We start from the raw sequence: 19,664 nt of genomic DNA, 5'->3' as shown, positions 1-19,664 counted from the left end.
GAGAATCTGAATTGTACGTATGTGATACAATTTGATTTGGTTTGTCGTTCCACTTAACACTTATCATCTTGCCTAGGCTCAACCCCTTCGTAAAGCAAGTGAAACCAACGCGGGCACCAAATTGGCCAGCCAAGAGTCAATCGAGCATTCGGAGGGGCATCAGGATGGCAGTGATGTGGAGGTGACGTCAGATGAGGAGGAGGAGGCCAAAGCGTCACCGCGCTCGGAGAGTCCCCGAGGTGTGTAAATCTTACGTTTGGCATGTCTCTTGATGTAATAAGATGAGTTTTGGGCAACCCTTCCCCCTCTTTTGTTCCATGCTGAAAACCTAGCTAGCCAGTTACTAGCTAACACCAGACACCGATGGATGCGGAAACCTATAAGTATCTTTGCCTTAGATGAATAGGAGAAACCTCTAATTTGCTGACACTGCAGTAACATTTTGGCACCAGGGGCCGGTTGCACCAGCCTTTGTAAAAAAGTTGGTCATAAATGCTAGATCGGGTGTAGCTACGTCCGAAGTTGTGAACAGAATTTACACCTGTTGCACTCACCAAAAATAAGACTATTCGTAGCTAAATCCGACGTAAGCAGTGCTCATTCATGAGATTAGAAGATTCATAGTGACTGTTGCTAGGCAGCGCTCATTGCTTACCTACAATCAGTTTACAAAAGTAAATAATGGGATAGCTACCATATTTGGCGCAATGGAGCCCAGAAAATACAAGTAAACTTTTCAGATACTGAAATAAGACTGTAGAGTTGTATAACAAACATATAGAAATTCTAACAGTTAAATTGAATAGCACAGCTACAAACAGGGGAGAAGAACTACAAATAAGGGAGAAGAACTAAACCTGGAAGTAAAGTAGATGAGTAGAGTGGGGAGCTTGGCTGCAGGTCAGTGGAAGAGGTGTGCAAGAAATGGAAAGATCTCATGACATTCACACCCCTTGATTTTTTTCTACATTCTGTTGTGTTACAACCTGAATTTAAAATGGATTAAATTGAGATGTTTTGTTACTGGCCTCCACACAATACCCCATAATGTCAAAGTGAGTTTGTTAGTTAAAAGCTGATATGTCTTGAGTCAATAATTATTCAACCCCTTTGTTATGGCAAGCTTAAATCATTTCAGGAGTAAAAATGTGCTGAACAACTCACATTATGGACTCATCTCCGTACCCCGCACATACAAATATCTGTAAGGTCCCCCAGTTGAGCAGTGAATTTCAAACACAGATTCAACTACAAAGACCAGGAAGGGTTTCCAATGCCTCACAAAGAACGGCACCTATTGGTAGTTGTAAGTAATAAAAAGCAGACATTGAATATTCCTTTGAGCATGGTGAGCATGGTGAAGTTATTACACTTTGAACGGTGTAGCAATACACCCAATACACTCATATTTATGTAAATTCAATATTTCTGTATTTAATTTGCAATACATTTGCAAAAAATGTCTAAAACATGTTTTCACTTTGTCATTATGGTGTATTGTTTTTTTTATCATCCATTTTGATTTCAGGCTGTAACACAACAAAATGTGGAATAAGTCAAGGGGTATGAATACTTTCTGAAGTCAATGCATCCGGTGATGCACGGCATTGCCATGATCGGCAGCAACTGTAGCAGTGATTTCAACGAGTAGCGTTTGTAGCAGATGATGCATTCTTTTTAAACCAATGTCTAATATCCATTTTGATGGTAGCCAGGTCTACTGACCACTGAGGCACATTGTTGTTTACCTAACGCTCCACCCACTATTAATGTGAAATGGTAAAAAGAGACGTGGCTACATAATGCATTTATGATGGGTCTAAAACCATCAGTCATAATTACTTGAGCCATATTTCATTTAACATAACATATTTTCGGGAAATGGGCTATATATTATAGGTCTGTGTTATAGCAAATACAAATAACAAATATCTATCTAATTTAGATACTGTACATTTCATTCAATCATACATTTTCTTTGGACGGGCTAGGAGGTATTCTTTGGTAGGGCGGGCCAGGCTCCCTAAGGCCCGCCTTCAACGCCGGCCCTGCTGTAGATGCTTTAGTATTGTTCGTGTCAGGGCTTTCAGAACAGTAATTCTGTTCAAACAGCAAAAAGCAGCAATATACAAAATATAAAGAAATATAACATTCCCTAGAGGGGATATCCCCACTGCAATATCATTATACAGAGATGTGCTTTAACAGAGATGAGCTCACCTCTGTCCTCTCCATAATGCTAATGCAAGCCCACACACAGTTTTATATAACACATGGATTTTGTGATGAGGCACAAACTCTCTTTCTGGCACACACACACACACACACACACCATCGCTGCCCTTCTCATCTCATGTTCTCACTGTGTGCGTGTGCGCGTGCGAACACCTCACATCCCTCTGCTTCTGTCATTGTTAGGTGTGTGGGTGGAGATGTCTTTCCAGGCCTAGTACTCAGCTCACTTATTCTACTCCCTGATGAGAAATTACAGTGCTGGTGTCTCTACTCTCCACAATTTAATATATATATACGGCTGAAATTAAGAGAGGCTAGCATCCAAGATGACTAATGCTAAAAAGCATGTTAACGTATGTGCCAGAAAAGGAACGCACTACACCAATGATCTGCAGACCAACGAAACAAAAGAGAGTATAGTACCCTTCAAGTTTGTATGAAAATAACCTGTTTGCCACTATTCTAAAGAGTCTGTGATTAACAACTATCTATGGCAATTATAATAAAGGCCATGTTTTGTTATGCAACTTTGATATAAATTGTTAATTGGCTAATTGTCTCTTTACTCAGATCTTCAGGACATTCCAGAGGAGAGCGAAGCCACAGCAGAACTACCACGAGAGCCTGACGTGTCACATTGCTAATGACCCTCCAGAAACAAAGACTGGACCCCACCTCCCCTACTCTCAAAAATAGGCCGAAGAGAACAAGAGAACTGAACTTGAAATAGTCTTCCTCTTTTTACACTAAAAAGGAAGTGCATATTAATTTTCAAATATATAGCGATATATTTGTTCTGTGGCTTTTGCTTTACAGTACATGACCAGTGGCAATATGTGACTTTACGTTATAGTCTTTCGTATTTCTTGCTTGGGATTATTTGGATATGTACTGCTCCATTTTGGAATCGATGCTGGACCAATGAGGGCCTATTAGAGTGGCGTGAATAACAGGAAGGGAGTTATGCAATGATGATATTCCAAAGAAGAATATGCAAGAAATGGACAGCAAATATAAAAGCAGTGAATGGATAACCAAATCTGATGAGTTTTGTCTATTTAGGTGAATGGAATACTGAATTAATGACATTGGTTGGAGAGCTGCTATTGTGCATTAGGGTGTTGGATGCGGACGTATGTAGGTAGCTGTTTGTGCTGGGACACACACAGATACAAAAATATGACACAGACATGCACAAACACACACACAGTCATATGCGCTCAAACACACACTTGAGTCCTTTACATTTCCATAATTAGGGTGATCTAATTCTCAACGCTGTTTATGATGCTAATGATTTGTTTATTTATTCTTCCTTCCTTCATTATTTAAGCAGGTAAGTTAAGACCTCAAGCGTTAGTGACTGTATAAGAAGTAGAGGTAGCACTGTATTTTACTCTCCCCTAATTCTCATGTTTTTATTTAGAAACCACATGGTAACAGCATAATGACATAATTATTATTCCAAAATGACTTACTTACCCACGGGTGTGGTGGGTTCATTTCCTGCAAGGATCACATACATATGCTTTAAATGTATGCACTCAAAGTAATGTAAGTCGCTTTTGTGGCACATGTATATTACTTGGATTTTTCGTCACAAATATAGGAAAGTGACAATTGTTAACAATTCATTTCAAGTAGTTACCAGAATGAATTATGCAGTTACCATGTAAATACCTGGCAATAAGGGAGAATGAAATACAGTTTTATCTAAATGGACAAAATAATCCAATCACTATATGGATCACTACAGGTGCATCTACATATAAGCAGTGTAGTTTAAAAGTTGAACTCCAGTGGACTTTGTCGACTATATATAAAAAAAGCTGTCAATATTGCTTTGGTTTTACTCTTGACAAACAAAAGGCCAAGACGTTGGAAAATGGAACTAGGACAATGCGTCATGTCATCCATTTTGAGATGCCTTGAGGGATAGGGGAATTCAACTTTTTGCCAACATGGAAATATAGAATGGAGTCTTCTCTATTAAGGACTAAACCAGTGACTTTGGAGACTATTTTTGAGCAACGGACAGCCGAGCAACCATTATATTTGCCTTTACATTGTTTTGAAACTAAAATGCTTTAATTGACACTTTCTTGTTGTAATTTCTTGTCATCTGTTAATTTGACTCTTGTACCATATTTTGCTGGCTTGCAGAGTGTGTATAAATTTGGCTGAAAATGACAAAGGCAATGATTTTGTGTATGTCTTTGATGAGGAAACTACTGTATTCAATTGCGGTTTACAGAAAGCCATACTAAAGATATGAATGTCAAATCCAAAAGTTTTGCCTCCAGTTGTTTTAATATTAAAGTTATAGTGTCAATAGGTATAGTTGTGCATCGATGACATATCCACTTGTTTTGACAAGTTCTCACTATACCCTGTGCTGGTGTAAAGGTCATATCATCCTGATTTGTGCTCCACGTCACTTGGGCCCTCTGTCAAAACAACAGGTGGTGTAGTAATGAATACTTATTTCCACAATTGATCATACCCCTGACACAAACTGTTAAGGTAAGTGTGTTGGCATTATGCCTATCCTAATTGGAAGCATGCCTAGGTGAAGGTTTGTGACAGTTGTCATGACTGTTTGACATCTGTATGACATTATTATGACAGTGTTAGGTAGTCCTTGTGATGAAAAGGTCCAAAGAAGTGTTATCGACAGTTGCTCTTACCTGAAGCATTACCACTGCATGCTGGTAATCGAATCTATCTCTGCTTTAGTGGCACCATGTACAGACAATCAAAATCATGGATACCAAAGCTCATATCAGACTTTGAACATCCCCTTAGTATGTCAATCAAATTCGGTGGTAAAAAGCAGCTGTCTTTTGGGAGGGACTGAGCTCAAGTATCCCACTGTCTCACACTCTGTAGGCTGACACCGCTTCCCCAAATACCTCCCCCTAAACCCCTCACGATGGCTTAATGCCTCTACCGAACCATCAGGTCAAACCCCGACACACTTACTCCCCTTCTCCATCTCTTTTCCCTTTTAACCTTTTTAACTTCCTCAAAACTATTTTGTATTAATTTCCTCTCCCATCTGTCTCCATCTCTGACCCTCTTACTCTCGTTTTCTCTTACAGTCTATGGCTCTGCTAGAAACAGCCCCTAGCCCGACTCACCTGTCCAGTTGTCTCACATCTCCATGAGAAGTTGTTTCTGGACAGGTTCTATCCCTCTCTTCGGCATCTCTTCATTTCTCTTTCTCGCTCCCTCTTCCTCCCTTTTACAGTCTAAACCTGGACACAATGTTGACCTTGTGACATGTATTCTCTTTTCTCCCATCGCTAACCCTCTCACTCTTGTCCACCACCTCTCTCTTTCTCTCTAGCTATATATCTATCTATCCCTCTTTGTTTCTTTCTATCCCTCCCTCCCTAATCCTACGGACAATGTCAGCCAAGTAACATGTATAAATATCCCCATAGCTGGCATAGTGGTCGCCCCTCTACGCCCCGCCTGCACCCCATTTATCATTGGAATTTCCCAACGTTGGGGATGCCATGGCACTGTAAGCCCAGACAAGCTCCGGTGGTCCAGGAGAGGAGCAAGGGGAGTGGGGTTACCGGGAAGCTTACTGTACCTCTTTCCCTTCCTCCCCACCATGTCTCTGTCTTTTATTTTCCTCCTGCACTTAAATAATCGCCTGATTGATAGTATTCGTAAAGTTTTAGGTAGGTCACAGTACAACCAAACTGGCTTAAATTGTTCTTACATTTAACAAGTGCGGCAACTATTAGAAGGGTTAGAAACCTTGGATGTGACCTCAGCCCTAGCCTCCAAAACTAAGGCCTATTTTCAATCAGGTCAAGCGTTAACCAGCGATAGCCGACACCCGCATAGCTGATATTTTGGCTGTAACCTTTATTTAACTAGGCAAGTCAGTTAAGAACACATTCTTATTTACAATGACGGCCTAGGAACAGTGGGTTAACTGCCTGTTTCAGGGGCAGAACGACAGATTTTTACCTTGTCAACTCGGGGATTCATTCCAGCAACCTTTCGGTTACTGGCCCAACGTTCTAACCGCTAGGTTACCTGCCTCGCCAGTGTAACTGCGTTGGAATTGGAAAATCAGTGAGAAGCTGCTCTTGATAATTGTCAGGAAGCCACACCCGTCTCACTCACGGTTTATGTTCAGAACTAGAAAGTGTAGGCTAAATAGAAAAATGACGCTCAAATTGAAAATGAGGAATTCTATCAACCTGATCGAGATGTAGATTTAATCTCACACCTCTAGTGTACGAACTTCGGCTGCATGGGATTTATTTTAATGCAACTCCGTGCAGCCAATGTTCGCTTTAGGTATAATGCCGGGAGCTGCTTGGGGATTTGACGTGTATGTCGGCTAAAGCGGATCTGATTGAATCGAGCCCTAAGTGTTAACTTTTCCACCTTGATCTAACCCCTGAACCTCTGACCTTTAACCTAACATTAACTAACCTAACATTAAAATGGAAAGGCGTCTCTCTTTCAGTCACTATCTTTGGCTGTCAAGTTTATGTTTAAGAGTGTTGGAGTTTGCAGTAGGGGTGTTAGGCACATGAGCAGGTGTTGCTGAACTGTTATAAGAGTTATGAAGTAGTATAAGTTTATGACCTCAATATTTACTATGCCATGATTCTTTAGAATAAATTGTTGAGATTAAGTGCTTTCTCCTTGTTAGCATGTTTAGCGTTTCATGTCTAAATGATCAGTGTCTAAATGATCCCAGTGTCTAAAATGAATTGTTCAGTTCAATAAAGTTACTTTTTAAGATGATTTGGACATGCTTATATCGGAGACATTGACTTGCATTGGTTTTTGAACAAAAATGCGAAAAAATTTTGCGTATGGAGACAGTGGCCAGGTAAAAACCAAAGGATAGATTGCTGCCTTGTCGATATAATCCATATAGGGTAACCAACCCAATATGTAATTTAGATGAATAAGGCAAGGTACTACTGTTTGGTGGTTTTGTTGCCAAGGTTGTAAATAAACACTGAAGCTAATATTTTCAACAATTTAAGGTGTGCCCAGAGCTATGCTAACGGGGTTTCCTGATTTGTTATGGGAGTGCCCACTACCCTGCACCCCTAGACACCTCTAATTCGAACCCTGTGTGTGCATGCATGCGTGTTTGGGAGACAGAAATATAATTGTTTCTTTTTTTTTATGACAGCATCTGCCTAATCCTCTATGCCCCGCTCTCATTGTCCTTCTCTATATTTCTCTCTCCCAACATCTCACTTTTTATTACTAAAAGCACACACAGCAGGAAACATACAATATATGTTAAATATGTCAAAGAAAGTGACAGCTGACACAGGAAGACAGAGGGAAATGGATGGCTTTCTTTCTGCCGGTAGAAGTTGCCCGTATGCACAGATCTAGAATCGGCTTGCGTTCCCCAAACCTGACCTTAACCATCAGTGGACAACGCAACATCAAGATAAGTTCATCCTACTTTGCTTTATTATGGAGAGGGAGGATCAGTAGATCACTTTGAAGAATGGAGCTTTAAAGGATTGAGTTGGGTGGAGCCAGAAGGCTAAAGTGGGAGGTACATGTTTGTGGGTGTGGCCATCTACACTTGGGGATATATATGTTCTCTATCTATCCATGAGTTTGGTCTCTCCTCTGCTCTTTCTCCCTCCCTCCTTCTCTCCCTCTCTCTGTCTCTCCTGTTCCACTGAGTTGACCAGACTTGACTGTCCTGCACCCTGTCCTCTACTCCCTATCTTTTCTCAGTCAAAAAGCCCAAAAAACCTTCGTAAGAATGGAGGCAGTCAAGAAGAAGATGCTTATGTTGAAGCTGGATAAGGAGAATGCTCTGGACGCGGCAGAACAAGCCGATACTGACAAGAAGGCAGCTGAGGAGAGGAGCAAGCAGGTGGGCCAACAACATTAAAGAGAAGGGGGGGAGGCTCTATCATGGATAGGAACATGGACACCTTCAGCGGTCAAGGAGCTAACTATAGGCTACTACTACCCTAGGGAGCAGGACTGGTTACAATGATGTCATTTTTTTGGCGTCATTGTCAGGTTGTATATTTATTGTACAAGGACGTTTTTTCCGACGTCTTTTTAGTGACCAGAAAAAGACGTATGGGTGTGTCATAATTGGCATCCCAGTCCCTATATATAACACTACTTCTGACCAGAGCCCTGTTTGTATGGTCTGTACAAGTAGAAATCCAACTAACCACCAGAAAATGTCTTTTTAACATCCCATGACAAATTTTGCCCACTGGGACAGGGATGGGGGGTGGAAGTCTTGAAAGGTGAAATGGCTTATAGGTTTCCATGATGTGGCTGTGTTATTGAAAATGGTCAGCGGTAGTCATCTGCTTAGATATAACTCGGTTACAACCCCTTGGCCTGTCATTGATAAAAGTTTAAAAAGTTCAGAAGTAATTGGTCAAACAGATGTGAAATGTTAAACCGATATTGCAATATGCTGGTTAGTGAAAGAGTCATCTCACCTGCTTTTCTAGATGTGTTTGTAACAGATTTGTATGTGTATGTATGTGTGTGTGTGTATATATATATATATATATATATATATATATATATATATATATATATATATATATATATATATATATATAATATTATTATTGATTTTTTTGTAAGGGTTTTCTTTTACATTCCAGTGATTTAATGTATTATTCTTGAAAATTAGGTAACAAGTTCATGACATTACTATAAATACTAGAGGTTAGGATATGGTTAAGAATAGGACCGTGTTAACTGGACTTAACAACTGAATCCAGAGTGACCCCTGTCCAGGAAAAAAAAGACACTGGAAAATTCATAACCAAGCTAAGACAACTTGATAGAAACTTAGACCATATTTCTCTCATTAGCAAGGCCAGACAGGCTGTCTGTCAAGGCTGGAGTGGTTTAGCTAGTGATCTCTCCACTGAGAAATTGCGAAGAGCTAGACACTAGGATGGAATACGACAGTGGATCCTTTCACTGAGTGATTGTCCATCCAGAGGGAGTATTTATATCTAGATGGCGTTGAAGTGGAACCACGCCAGGCCTGTCATCAGGCTTTAGGTTACTTGTGACAAGAGGACAGGTGAGGCGGCTGCAGAGATGGGTTCAAATAGTATTTGTTTTCTTTCAAATACTTTTTTTTAGCTTGCCTGGCGCAATGGAGCCAATGGAAAAGTCTCAAAAGTGTAAAACCGCTCATGTGCCACCCCAGGAAGGCTCATTCAAATGCTCAAAGTATTTTAAAGAAGAAAACTACTATTTGAACCCAGGCTTGGGTGACAGTCAAGATGCCTTGATGAATGGAGATGGACAGGGCTATGAGGCTATCAGTTAACAAATACTATTTTCACACTAATGAGCCGAGCTTTACTGTGCTGGCCTGGTTATGTATCAACCATAGTTGCTTGAACCTTGCTCGAAAGGTCAAGGTGAAAAGAAAATGTCAGAGTCAGCACAGTACGATTCAGGTCCGCACCATAGTGTGAAAAGAGTGTGCAAATCTCACGCGCCCTTTCTCCATCTCTCTTTCCTCTTCTTGCCCTCCCTCCTTCTCTCACTCTCTCTCTCTCTCAGCACGAGGATGAGTTGCTGCAGATGCAAAAGAAGCTGAAGGGAACTGAGGATGAGCTGGACAAATACTCTGAGGCCTTGAAGGATGCCCAGGAGAAATTGGAGGTTGCAGACAAGAAGGCCGCAGATGTAAGTGTGTTGTGTTCTTCCTAGGTCTTACATTAAGTTTTACGAGGACAATAAAATAGCTGATCCTGGACCAGTGGTTAGGTGCAACTTCTACCAACTCAGCTCCAGATAAGTAAACTTTCCTGATACCTAAAGACTTGTGTTAGCGCCAAGAACTGATTCCTAGGCTATTTGTTACGTGGGTTAGCGTGGTCTTAAGGAGCAGGGACGATCCTGGTTAAACACCAGGCCGGTCACATTGGTGCCATGACCTAGATGTTGGGGTTGCTTTGGAAACGATGAGAAGTTCGAAGAGGTGTTGTGGAATTTGTCCAGTGATCATCATCAACAGCAGAGGGTGTAGAATTGGTCATTTCAGGCCTCCCGAGTGGCGCAGTGGTCTAAGGCACTGCATCGCAGTTGCTAGCTGTGCCACTAGAGATCCTGGTTCGAGTACAGGCTCTGTCACAGCCATCTGTGACCTGGAGAACCATGGAGCAGCACACAATTGGCACAGCGTCGTCTGGGTTAGGGGAGGGTTTGACCGGCAGGGATGTCCTTGTCCCATCGCGCTCTAGTGACTGCTGTGGCGGGCCGAGCGCATGCACGCTGACACGGTCGCCAGCTGTACAGTGTTTCCTCCGGCACATTGGTGTGGCTGGAGTCCGGGTTAAGCGGGCATTGTGTCAAGAAGCGGTGCGGCTTGGTTGGGTTGTTTTTCGGAGGACGCACAGCTCTCGGCCTTCGCCTCTCCCGAGTCCGTACAGGAGATGCAGCGATGAGACGACTGTAACTACCAATTGGGATACCACGAAATTGGGGAGAAACATGGGTAGTCAGATCTAGTCAGATGCTTTAGTATCCCAGATGCTTTAGTAAGTTATAATAGGCTACAAATAAGAGCTTTGAACCTGGAGCAATGCAGGTTCTGTGCAGGTACCCATTAAGCATTTAGCAAGCTTGAAGGCACCAAAAGCCTCATACATGCTCATAGTACATACTGTATGTCAAAGCAAACACACGTGTGCTATGAAAATACAAGTTTATATATATATATATTTGACTAGTTAAGTTGACTGAGAACTCATTTACAGGAACAACCTGGGGAATAGTTACAGGAGAGAAATGAGACAATTTGAAGCTGGGGGAAACTAGGTGGCCATGGTATGAGGGCCAGATTGGGAATTTTAAGATAAGTGCCATGGGATCTTTGGTGACCACAGAGAGTCAGGACACCCGTTTAACGTCCCATCTGAAAGACGGCACCCTACACAGGGTAACGTCCCCAATCACTTCCCTGGGGCATTGGGATATTTTATTTTAGACCAAATGAAAAAATGACTCCTACTGGCCCTCCAACACCACTTCCAGCAGCATCTGATCTCCCATCCAGGGACCAACCAGGATCAACTCTGCTTAGCTTCAGAGGCAAGCCAGCAGTTGGATGCAGGGTGGTACACTGACCACAGGAGGTTAAACCTGGTGCCTAGTGTCTCCCCTCCCTCCCTCCCATTGCCTCCAGTCACCTATCCACACCTGCTGATGTTGTTTTGTCCACATATTCTGACTATGATGTCATCCAGTCGAACTGTGACTATCACACTAACCATGCTACCATTTAAGGGACAATAATCATCAATATTTTCACTAGAGTCGAGTTCGTCAAGTCTGGTCCTGGGGACCAGGCTTTTGTTCCAGCCCAGCACTAACATATCTGATTTAACTAATCAATAAGTCCTTGAGTTGAATCAGGAGTGCTGGTACTGGGCTAAAACAAAAGCTTGTACACCCTGTGGGTCCAAAGGAACAGGTTTGAAGAACACTGGATCTAGTTGCTGTTATGTTACTAGCGATAGAAACAGAAGACACTAACCATCTCCAAAGTCATCAGAGCAACAGATACTATAACCATTCTGACTTTCTGAACACATGACATTTGGATTCACGAGCCATAGTGCCTTTACCCATACATTGCCAAAGAGGGTCTGTTTTAGTTTAGTCAAGGAGTATGTGAAAACCACAGAGCCCTGCATGTTTCTAGGATGATAACTTAGTGACAGTTTTTGACTGACACTTTTAGTCCTCTTTGGTGAAAGTTCATTTTTAGCATTAAACCGCTGGAGTTAAGGGTTAACTCTAGTGCTAGGAAGCTAAGATACAATTCAAAGGTTTGGTTTTCATGCTAATTTTGGATAGTGCACACAGGCTTTACTATCTGAACGCTCCCCAAAGAATGGAATAGAATATAACAGACCTTTTCTTGTCAATTTGCACAGATATTGTTATTTTTGCTGTGACACTAGATACAAACATGACAGACTGGGAGCAGGACAGGGTCAGCCACAGAGCGGCACCCCTGGAGAAGTTTGGGGATTAAAGGCTTTGCTCAAGGGCACAGTTGCTGTAGATGGCATGTGAGTTACTGATGCCAGCAATCCTCTAGTTGCCAGGACACTTTTTCCACTGGGATTTGAACCTCCCGTTACCAACCTCCCTCTCTAACCTTGAGGCTATCACAACCAAGACTATACTTGGGTTGCTAATCTCATCCTAGTCCCCTCCCCCCTTTCTATTTCTTTACTGTTCTCTTCCTCTAGTTGTTTAGGTGTCTTTTTCTCATTCTACAATTTCCCTTGCATTCCCTTTTTGTCTCAGTAATTCTCTCTCTTCCCTCTCTCTGTATTTCCCCTGGTTGACTGTAAGGAAGTGCTTTTCTCCGGATTCTAGATATAGAACAAACAGCAGCTGTCATCATAATAATTTGTCTCAAGAGGCAGAATGCATGGAATGACCATGTTGAAATACCAGAGGAGCTTAGGTGTGTGTGTTGCAGTAAATAGGTCTTGTGGTGCCTTGGAGTGATGTTTACCCAATGACCCGTATGGTTTACAACCAGCCAAGGTCATTACGGGTGTTATGTGCTCTTGTCTGGTCAGTCTGCCCTATGCTGTCTGTACAGTTATGTGGAAAAATCATGTGACTGTGCGTGTGTGAGCTTCAACATTGCGTTTAGTGGTCTGAAAGGGGGACAGAATGGGGCATAACAGAAATACCAGAGGGGGATGTACAGCTGCCTCATTGGAGAAGACTATGCGACAGACTTACTAAATGCAGAAAACATTAAACGTTGTATATGCACTCACCTCCGTATGTATTTGGACAGTGAAGTTACATTTGTTTATTTGTCTCTTCACTCCAGCATTTTGATTTGCGTTCAAATGTTTCATATGAAGTGACAGTACAGAATGTCCTCTTTTATTTAAGGGTATTTTCATACATTGCCTTTTAGATATGAAAACACTTTATATATCTAGTCCCCCCCATTTGAAGATGTCATAAGTATTTCAACAAATTTCAATCATATTGTATTAAAGTCTGTTTTGGTTGTGTTTCGGATAATGTTTTGCCCAAAATGAATGGTGAAAAATGTATGATGTAATTTTTGAGTAAATGTTATGGTAAATAAGAATAGATATTTTTTAACACTTCTACATTAATGAGGATGCTACCTTGATTACGGATAATCATGAATGAATAATGAATAATGACAATCATACCCCCAAAATCATGAATAAAGATCATACCCCAAAGAAAATGCTAACCTCCCATGTTATTGGTATTGGTGAGAAGTTAACATATTTTGTTGTAGCTTCTAAACGGCATCTCACTCGCTATTACTCATTGGTTCATTAGGATTTATTAGGATTCATTTAGAAGTGTTCAGAAACATCTTATCTACTCACTTAGAAAGAAAATGACTCCAGTCATCATTCACCGTTCAGTTACTATTGGGCAAAGCATAACACAACCAAAACAAACTGCAAATGCATACAAAATGGTTGTAGTCACAAGCTTAATGTAGTCATTGCGTGCAAGAAATATGTCCAAATACCAATGATTTCTTCACATGGGTGGGACCAGATACATAAAGTGCTTTCATTTCTAAACGGTAAAATAGATATGTATAAAAATACCTCAAATAAAAGGTGACATTATGTAATGTCGTCTCATGAAACGTTTGATCTCAAATCCAAAATGCTGGAGTATCGAGCCAAATGTACAATTTTTGCTTCACTGTCCATACGAAGGGAAGTGTTATTTTGCCTGGCTACCCATACTCCTTACTATACACCACACCCACGGACGTTAGTTTTTTCTCCGCAATGAGTCTGGATCTGAGGACCTCCCCGACCCTACACCAAATGCGAACACATTCGGGCAGTCTTATTGGTCCAGAAAGCGATAGGTTGGACCAGAGCCAGAACACACTTTGGTAAAGCAGCGGTTTGAAAATTAGTCATTGGCGTTGATACTCTGATTGGTTAGAGATGATCCAATCCCTAATTACTTTGTTTTGTACAACTCCCCTCGTGCCCCTCGTCACCAGAAATGACTTCAATGATGGCATCCTCAGACTAAATAAAGTCTGTAGCGAACGACAGAGCAGTGAAAGAATTTAGGGTGCATTGTCAGGTTACATGTATTTAGGTTGGCCCCCACCTTCTTTCCCCTATAGCTGGTTACGTCCTAAATATCTCCCCCAGAATAGAATCATTGTTGCATAGAGACAACTAGATCAACATGAAACAATAGTGTCAAAGAGATTAGTGAAAGGCATTTATCCCTGCAGTGTATTCAGATCTCTCCAAATGCTGCTCTGCACTGTGTGTGTATTTGTGACTGTGTGTGTGTTTTTTTTCTGTGGTCCTTTTGCGTGTGCAATGTGTGTGTGTGTGTGTGTGTGTGTGTGTGTGTGTGTGTGTGTGTGTGTGTGTGTGTGTGTGTGTGTGTGTGTGTGTGTGTGTGTGTGTGTGTGTGTGTGTGTGTTACTGAGTCTCAGAGGAGTCAGAGTTCTAAACAGTTGGGACAGACCTCTCTTTAACCTACGTGGACCTTCTGCCTCTCTCCACATGCTCGGGATTAGCGTCATAATAAGCAACGCTAAAGGACAGTTTTATGACTGCCTGAGTATGCCTAGCTCCTTACGCTCTTGTATTAAATCACGGGTACCCAGCTTTCAGCAAGAGGGTAAAGAGCAACTCAATCTTCGCACATTAAGGAGCTCTCAAAGTTCCGGCCTTTCAGCAGCACTACTTAGCCAGCAGCTAATGGCTAAAACAAATGTCCATTCAACTCCTGTTGAAGGCATGGTTTAGCATGCAGTACTTGCTAACACATTTTAGCATGTAGGCTACCGCTATGCCCTTTCTTACCATGATAACTCCTGCTAACAAATTTGACCTGAAATCTAGGTCTAGGAAATTTAGTCTAGATGTAGCCTACATTTTCCTCTGTCCAAATCACTAAGACCTTAAACTGGTCCACACACAAGGAAACAGTTGAAAAGAATGCACAACAGTTCAAACAGTTCACAGTTCTACAGCTGCACCATTGAGAGCATCTTGACTGGCTGCATCACTGCTTGTATGGCAACTGCACTGCCCTCACTACAGAGGGTGGTGCGGACAGCCCAGTACATCACTAAGGCGGAGCTCCCTGCCATCCAGGACCTCTACATCAGGCGGTGTGAAGGCCTGAAAAATTGTTAAAGACTCCAGCCTCCCAAGCCATAAACTCTTCTCTCTGCTTCCACACGGCAAGTGGTACTGAAGCATCAAGTCTGACAACAACAGCTCCTGAACAGTTTCTATCCTCAAGCCATAAGACTGCTAAATAGCTAACAAAATGGCTACATGGACTTTCTGAATGTACCCTTCTATAATTGTGTGGGGTCACATACACATACACACACTTAATTTGCAAACACACACAATATGCACACCAGTGGCCGTTTAACGTCGGGCCGTTTAAGATCAGGGAAGACGATTTGTTTGGATGGCTGTCATTCATATTCCATTCGTCCAGCAAAATATAACATCGATAGGTTTGAGCTACTACATGATACTTGAATGTGACCTATACCCATCATGAGGTTGCTGTAACATAGCCTATAAATGAAACTTTATAAAGTAGGTGCACAGGTCAAGAGACAAATTGGAGTAATCAAGGTGACAGACAGTGACACATTCAATACTGACTTGCACACTCTTGCCTGCATCTAGCTGATCTGGGGTGTAATCATTAGTCCAAACAGTTGCAACTAAAATGAGATTTTCTATTGGGCAAATTCAGGTAGGTCCATCCCCGTTCTGTTCCGTTTGTTTCCGCTTAAAGAAACGTTTTGCAACAGAACTGGCGGAATGAATACACCTACACACACAGTTCACTTTCATAGCAGCCATATACAAACAGCATCATTACTTTGTTCGATGAATAATTCCTTCTCACATCTACGCGCTCTCCTCCTTTCACTTTTTCCCTTTGCTCGTGTACTTCAGTGCACAAAACATCTGTCTGTGACAAGGCAAAAAAATGTATCCAAGCCAAACCTTCATACCAAAACCACTAACTGCTACACAGCCCACATCATCACCATATTAGCTAACGTGAACTAAAGTGTTATTAAACACACTCTCCCACAATCCAATCCATTTGTACAATCACACAGTACAGTAGTTACACAGGTGGGCCCCAGTGGCAATAAATGCATTAAACCAAAAGCTTACCTTCACTTGGAAAAGTTACAGTGTAGGATAACCTTAGCAAGCCAACATAAATAGCATTCCTCAGGTTTTGAGTAGGCTAAATTAGCTGCATTAGCTAGCTAAGTAAATAAGTAAGTGAAAGGTAAACTAGGAAGAAGAAGAAAATACAATGAAATATGGCTTGCTCTATCTGTCTGCTACTTCTTATTTTTTTTCATAAATGAATTTGTTCAAAACTGTTCAACTATTGTTTTTCTCTCTCTGAGTCAACAACTCACCACATGTTATGCACTGCAGTGCTAGCTAGCTGTAGCTTATGCTTTCAGTACTAGATTCATTCTCTGATCCTTTGATTGGATGAGCAACATGTCAGTTAATGCTGCATGAGCTTTGATAGGTTGGAGGATGTCCTCCGGAAGTCTTCATAATTACTGTTTAAGTCTATGGAAGTGGGTGAGAACCATGAGCCTCCTAAGTTTTGTATCTTACCCAGAGGAGGACAGAAGCTAGCTGTCCTCCTGCTACACCATGGTGCTACCCTACAGAGTGCTATTGAGGCTACTGTAGACCTTCATTGCAAAACATTGTGTTTTAATCAGTTATTTTGTGACATGAATATATTTAGTAAATTCATATAAAAAAGGATGGATAGCTTTTAATGTTTCACTATTTTATGTTTTTTGCAATTCACTGAGTATGATGGTCCTCCCCTTCCTCCTCTGGGGAGCCTACACGGACGCACACACATTCATACTGACTCTACACACACGCACGCACACAATTATTACATACGCTGTTGCTACTCTGTTTATCATTTATCCTGATGCCTAGTCACCCTACCCCTTTACATATATAATTATACCACTGCAGTATCCCTGCACATTGTAAAGATGGTATTGGCAGACCCTGGAACTGACCCTGTATATAGCTTACTTACTTTTTTGTTCCACTTGACTTTTTTTATTTATTGATTTATTTTATAGTACTACTGGATTGTTGGGAAAGAGCAAAAAAGGCATTTCACTGTACTTGTGCATGTGACAATGAAACTTTAAACGTGAAAATAGCCTCAACTTAACTAAGACACAAATGTCATGGAATAATTTTTATAATTTTTTCAATAAACTTACTGTTACAAACTTAGTTCTACATCTAATTAGACCTATATACAAGTAACATTTCACAGTTATGTAAATGTATAGGGATACTTTGGCCATAGCAATGCAGAATCACTGACCACATTTACATGCACACCAAATATCCCGTTTTTTTTCAGAATACTCAAGTATTCTTTTTGAGTTGACTCATATAAACATCATATCCCGTTTACAATAAAAAGCTTGTATTCAGGTTGAGAACCCCGGATAAGATGCTTAGGATATGCTGATCTAAAACGGGATATTGTGGCACGTAAAAGTCTTGTCCCGTTTAGTCCCATAAAATACGAAACTGAGCCTGCGCGGACCGTGAAAAACCGCGTCCTGCGCATGCTCAGTTTCGCATATTATGGGTGTAGAGTGACGTTTTCATCTGCTTGTCAAATCAAATCACTTCAAAAAGTAGGCTACCTGCGCAGTTTGATCAACAATAATAATTTAGCCTATTATAATTAATTTACTATAATTTAAATTAAGTTTATACTTATAATTTCCGACATTTGGTAGGCCATTTGTTTGTCAACTACGTTTGATACACGCAGCTTCTCTTCTGTCACAACGTGTTGCCCCAAAATACTAAATAAAGTAGAATAATGTCAGACATTGATCGAATGAATGCATTAGTGATCTAGATAACAGCAGTAAAGTTGTCTGTTTCGTTTAGGGACCGGGGAGAAAATGCAATTTCTCCAAAACAGTGGAATGATTGATCCTGTAAAAATGTCACGACTTCCGCCGAAGTTGGCTCCCCTGCCTGTTCGGGCGGTGCTCGGCGGTCGTCGTCACCGTCCCACTAGCCGCCTCCGATCCCTTTTTCGTTTGTCTGTTTGTTTTGTCTTATTAGTTTCACTTGTGTTTCTGTTGTTTTCGTTTAATGAGCTTCTCTATATGTAGTAGGTAGACCCGCCCTTGTTTTGTGCGGGATTGTCTTTATTTTTTTTACGTGTGTGCATTGTAGGCTGAGGTGGATTTTCTTTCTTACACTTTACACCCTGTGGTTTTTGGGTTCTCACGTTGTGTGTCCGCGCCCTGTGTTGTTGGGCTTATATTTTGTGTGTGCCTTAGTAAAGAGCGCTATACCCCAGTGGAACTCTCTCTGCGTCTGATTCCTGCACCCACCTAGTCCCGCGTGACAACAAAATTCAATTGAATTTGATTTATTTTGTGCAACAGACAAAAACAACAAAATGCACAATACGGACCCAGATGATATCACTTGAAAGTATTAATTAAAACGCTTATTTCAAAAGTGGTCCTCGATGGTTCATCGTGTGTGACTGTGCTTGGTATGTGTGCATTTGTCCTAATGTCATGAGTTTGACCAGTTTTAAGGAAATTAAAAAGCTGATAAAACGGCAAAACACTCTTCTGATAAGACTTCAGCTCGTCTTGGTTGCATATTTTATGTGGTTGAAATACTGTGCTTGCATAACGGTGTAAAAAAAAAAAACGAAACCCCCCCCCCCATTCATTTGCATTTTCTCAAGAGATGCTGAAATAAATATGTATCCACTACATGTGAGAGGTTATAGGCCTAGAGTCAGTGTCCATATTTTTTACTATTTCATTTAACCCATATGAATTTAAATTAGGAATATTCTGTTTATTCATGACTACAGTTATACTCATGAGAAGAATATCAAAGGTGCATGTAAACAGTTTATCCCGAATAAAACCTTAGCGGAATATGAGCTTCTATTCGGAATACTGTGTGCATGTAAACGTGGTCAATGTGCAGACACTCACTCAACGTCTTAAATTGTCTCACAGTGCCAAACATGTGGTCTGGGGCGACACTTGGTGGTCACAACTGGAAGTGCAAGTGGACAATCAATTCACCTACTGAGAACCATTCACACGAGTGAACAACAAGGTCGTGTTTTTTAGGCACCAAACGGAAGAAAACAAGGAGGGACTACCTTGAGTTGAACAATAAGAAATGCTTATTTTCTTTTTCTCTTGCAAACGGTTTTAATCTTTAAAATTGAGTGCCTTAACAAACACAATCTTGGTAGTGAGAGACAGAAAGGGAGGGCCAAGGCCTGCT

General features: G+C 41.2%; 2 protein-coding genes across 7 annotated transcripts in view; both read left to right on the top strand.

Moving 5' to 3' along the window:
* Positions 1–4,525, top strand: part of LOC129831106 (rho guanine nucleotide exchange factor 2-like) — a 70,845-nt gene extending 66,320 nt beyond the window's left edge. For all 3 annotated transcript variants that reach the window (XM_055894147.1, XM_055894149.1, XM_055894150.1), the window contains 2 exons: positions 77–239; positions 2,806–4,525. In XM_055894147.1, coding sequence (XP_055750122.1) covers positions 77–239; positions 2,806–2,879 — 237 coding nt within the window. In that variant the 3' untranslated portion in view covers positions 2,880–4,525. The remainder of the gene's footprint in view (positions 1–76; positions 240–2,805) is intronic.
* Positions 4,526–7,868: 3,343 nt separating this feature from the next.
* LOC129831107 (tropomyosin alpha-3 chain) overlaps positions 7,869–19,664 on the top strand; it is a 36,837-nt gene continuing 25,041 nt past the window's right edge. For all 4 annotated transcript variants that reach the window (XM_055894154.1, XM_055894153.1, XM_055894155.1 and 1 more), the window contains exons 1-2: positions 7,869–8,125; positions 9,811–9,936. In XM_055894154.1, coding sequence (XP_055750129.1) covers positions 8,012–8,125; positions 9,811–9,936 — 240 coding nt within the window. In that variant the 5' untranslated portion in view covers positions 7,869–8,011. The remainder of the gene's footprint in view (positions 8,126–9,810; positions 9,937–19,664) is intronic.

The sequence above is a fragment of the Salvelinus fontinalis genome, chromosome 32 (genome assembly GCF_029448725.1).
Source record: "Salvelinus fontinalis isolate EN_2023a chromosome 32, ASM2944872v1, whole genome shotgun sequence".
Taxonomy (NCBI): Eukaryota; Metazoa; Chordata; class Actinopteri; order Salmoniformes; family Salmonidae; genus Salvelinus; species Salvelinus fontinalis.
This window is presented reverse-complemented; position numbering and strand designations above follow the sequence as displayed.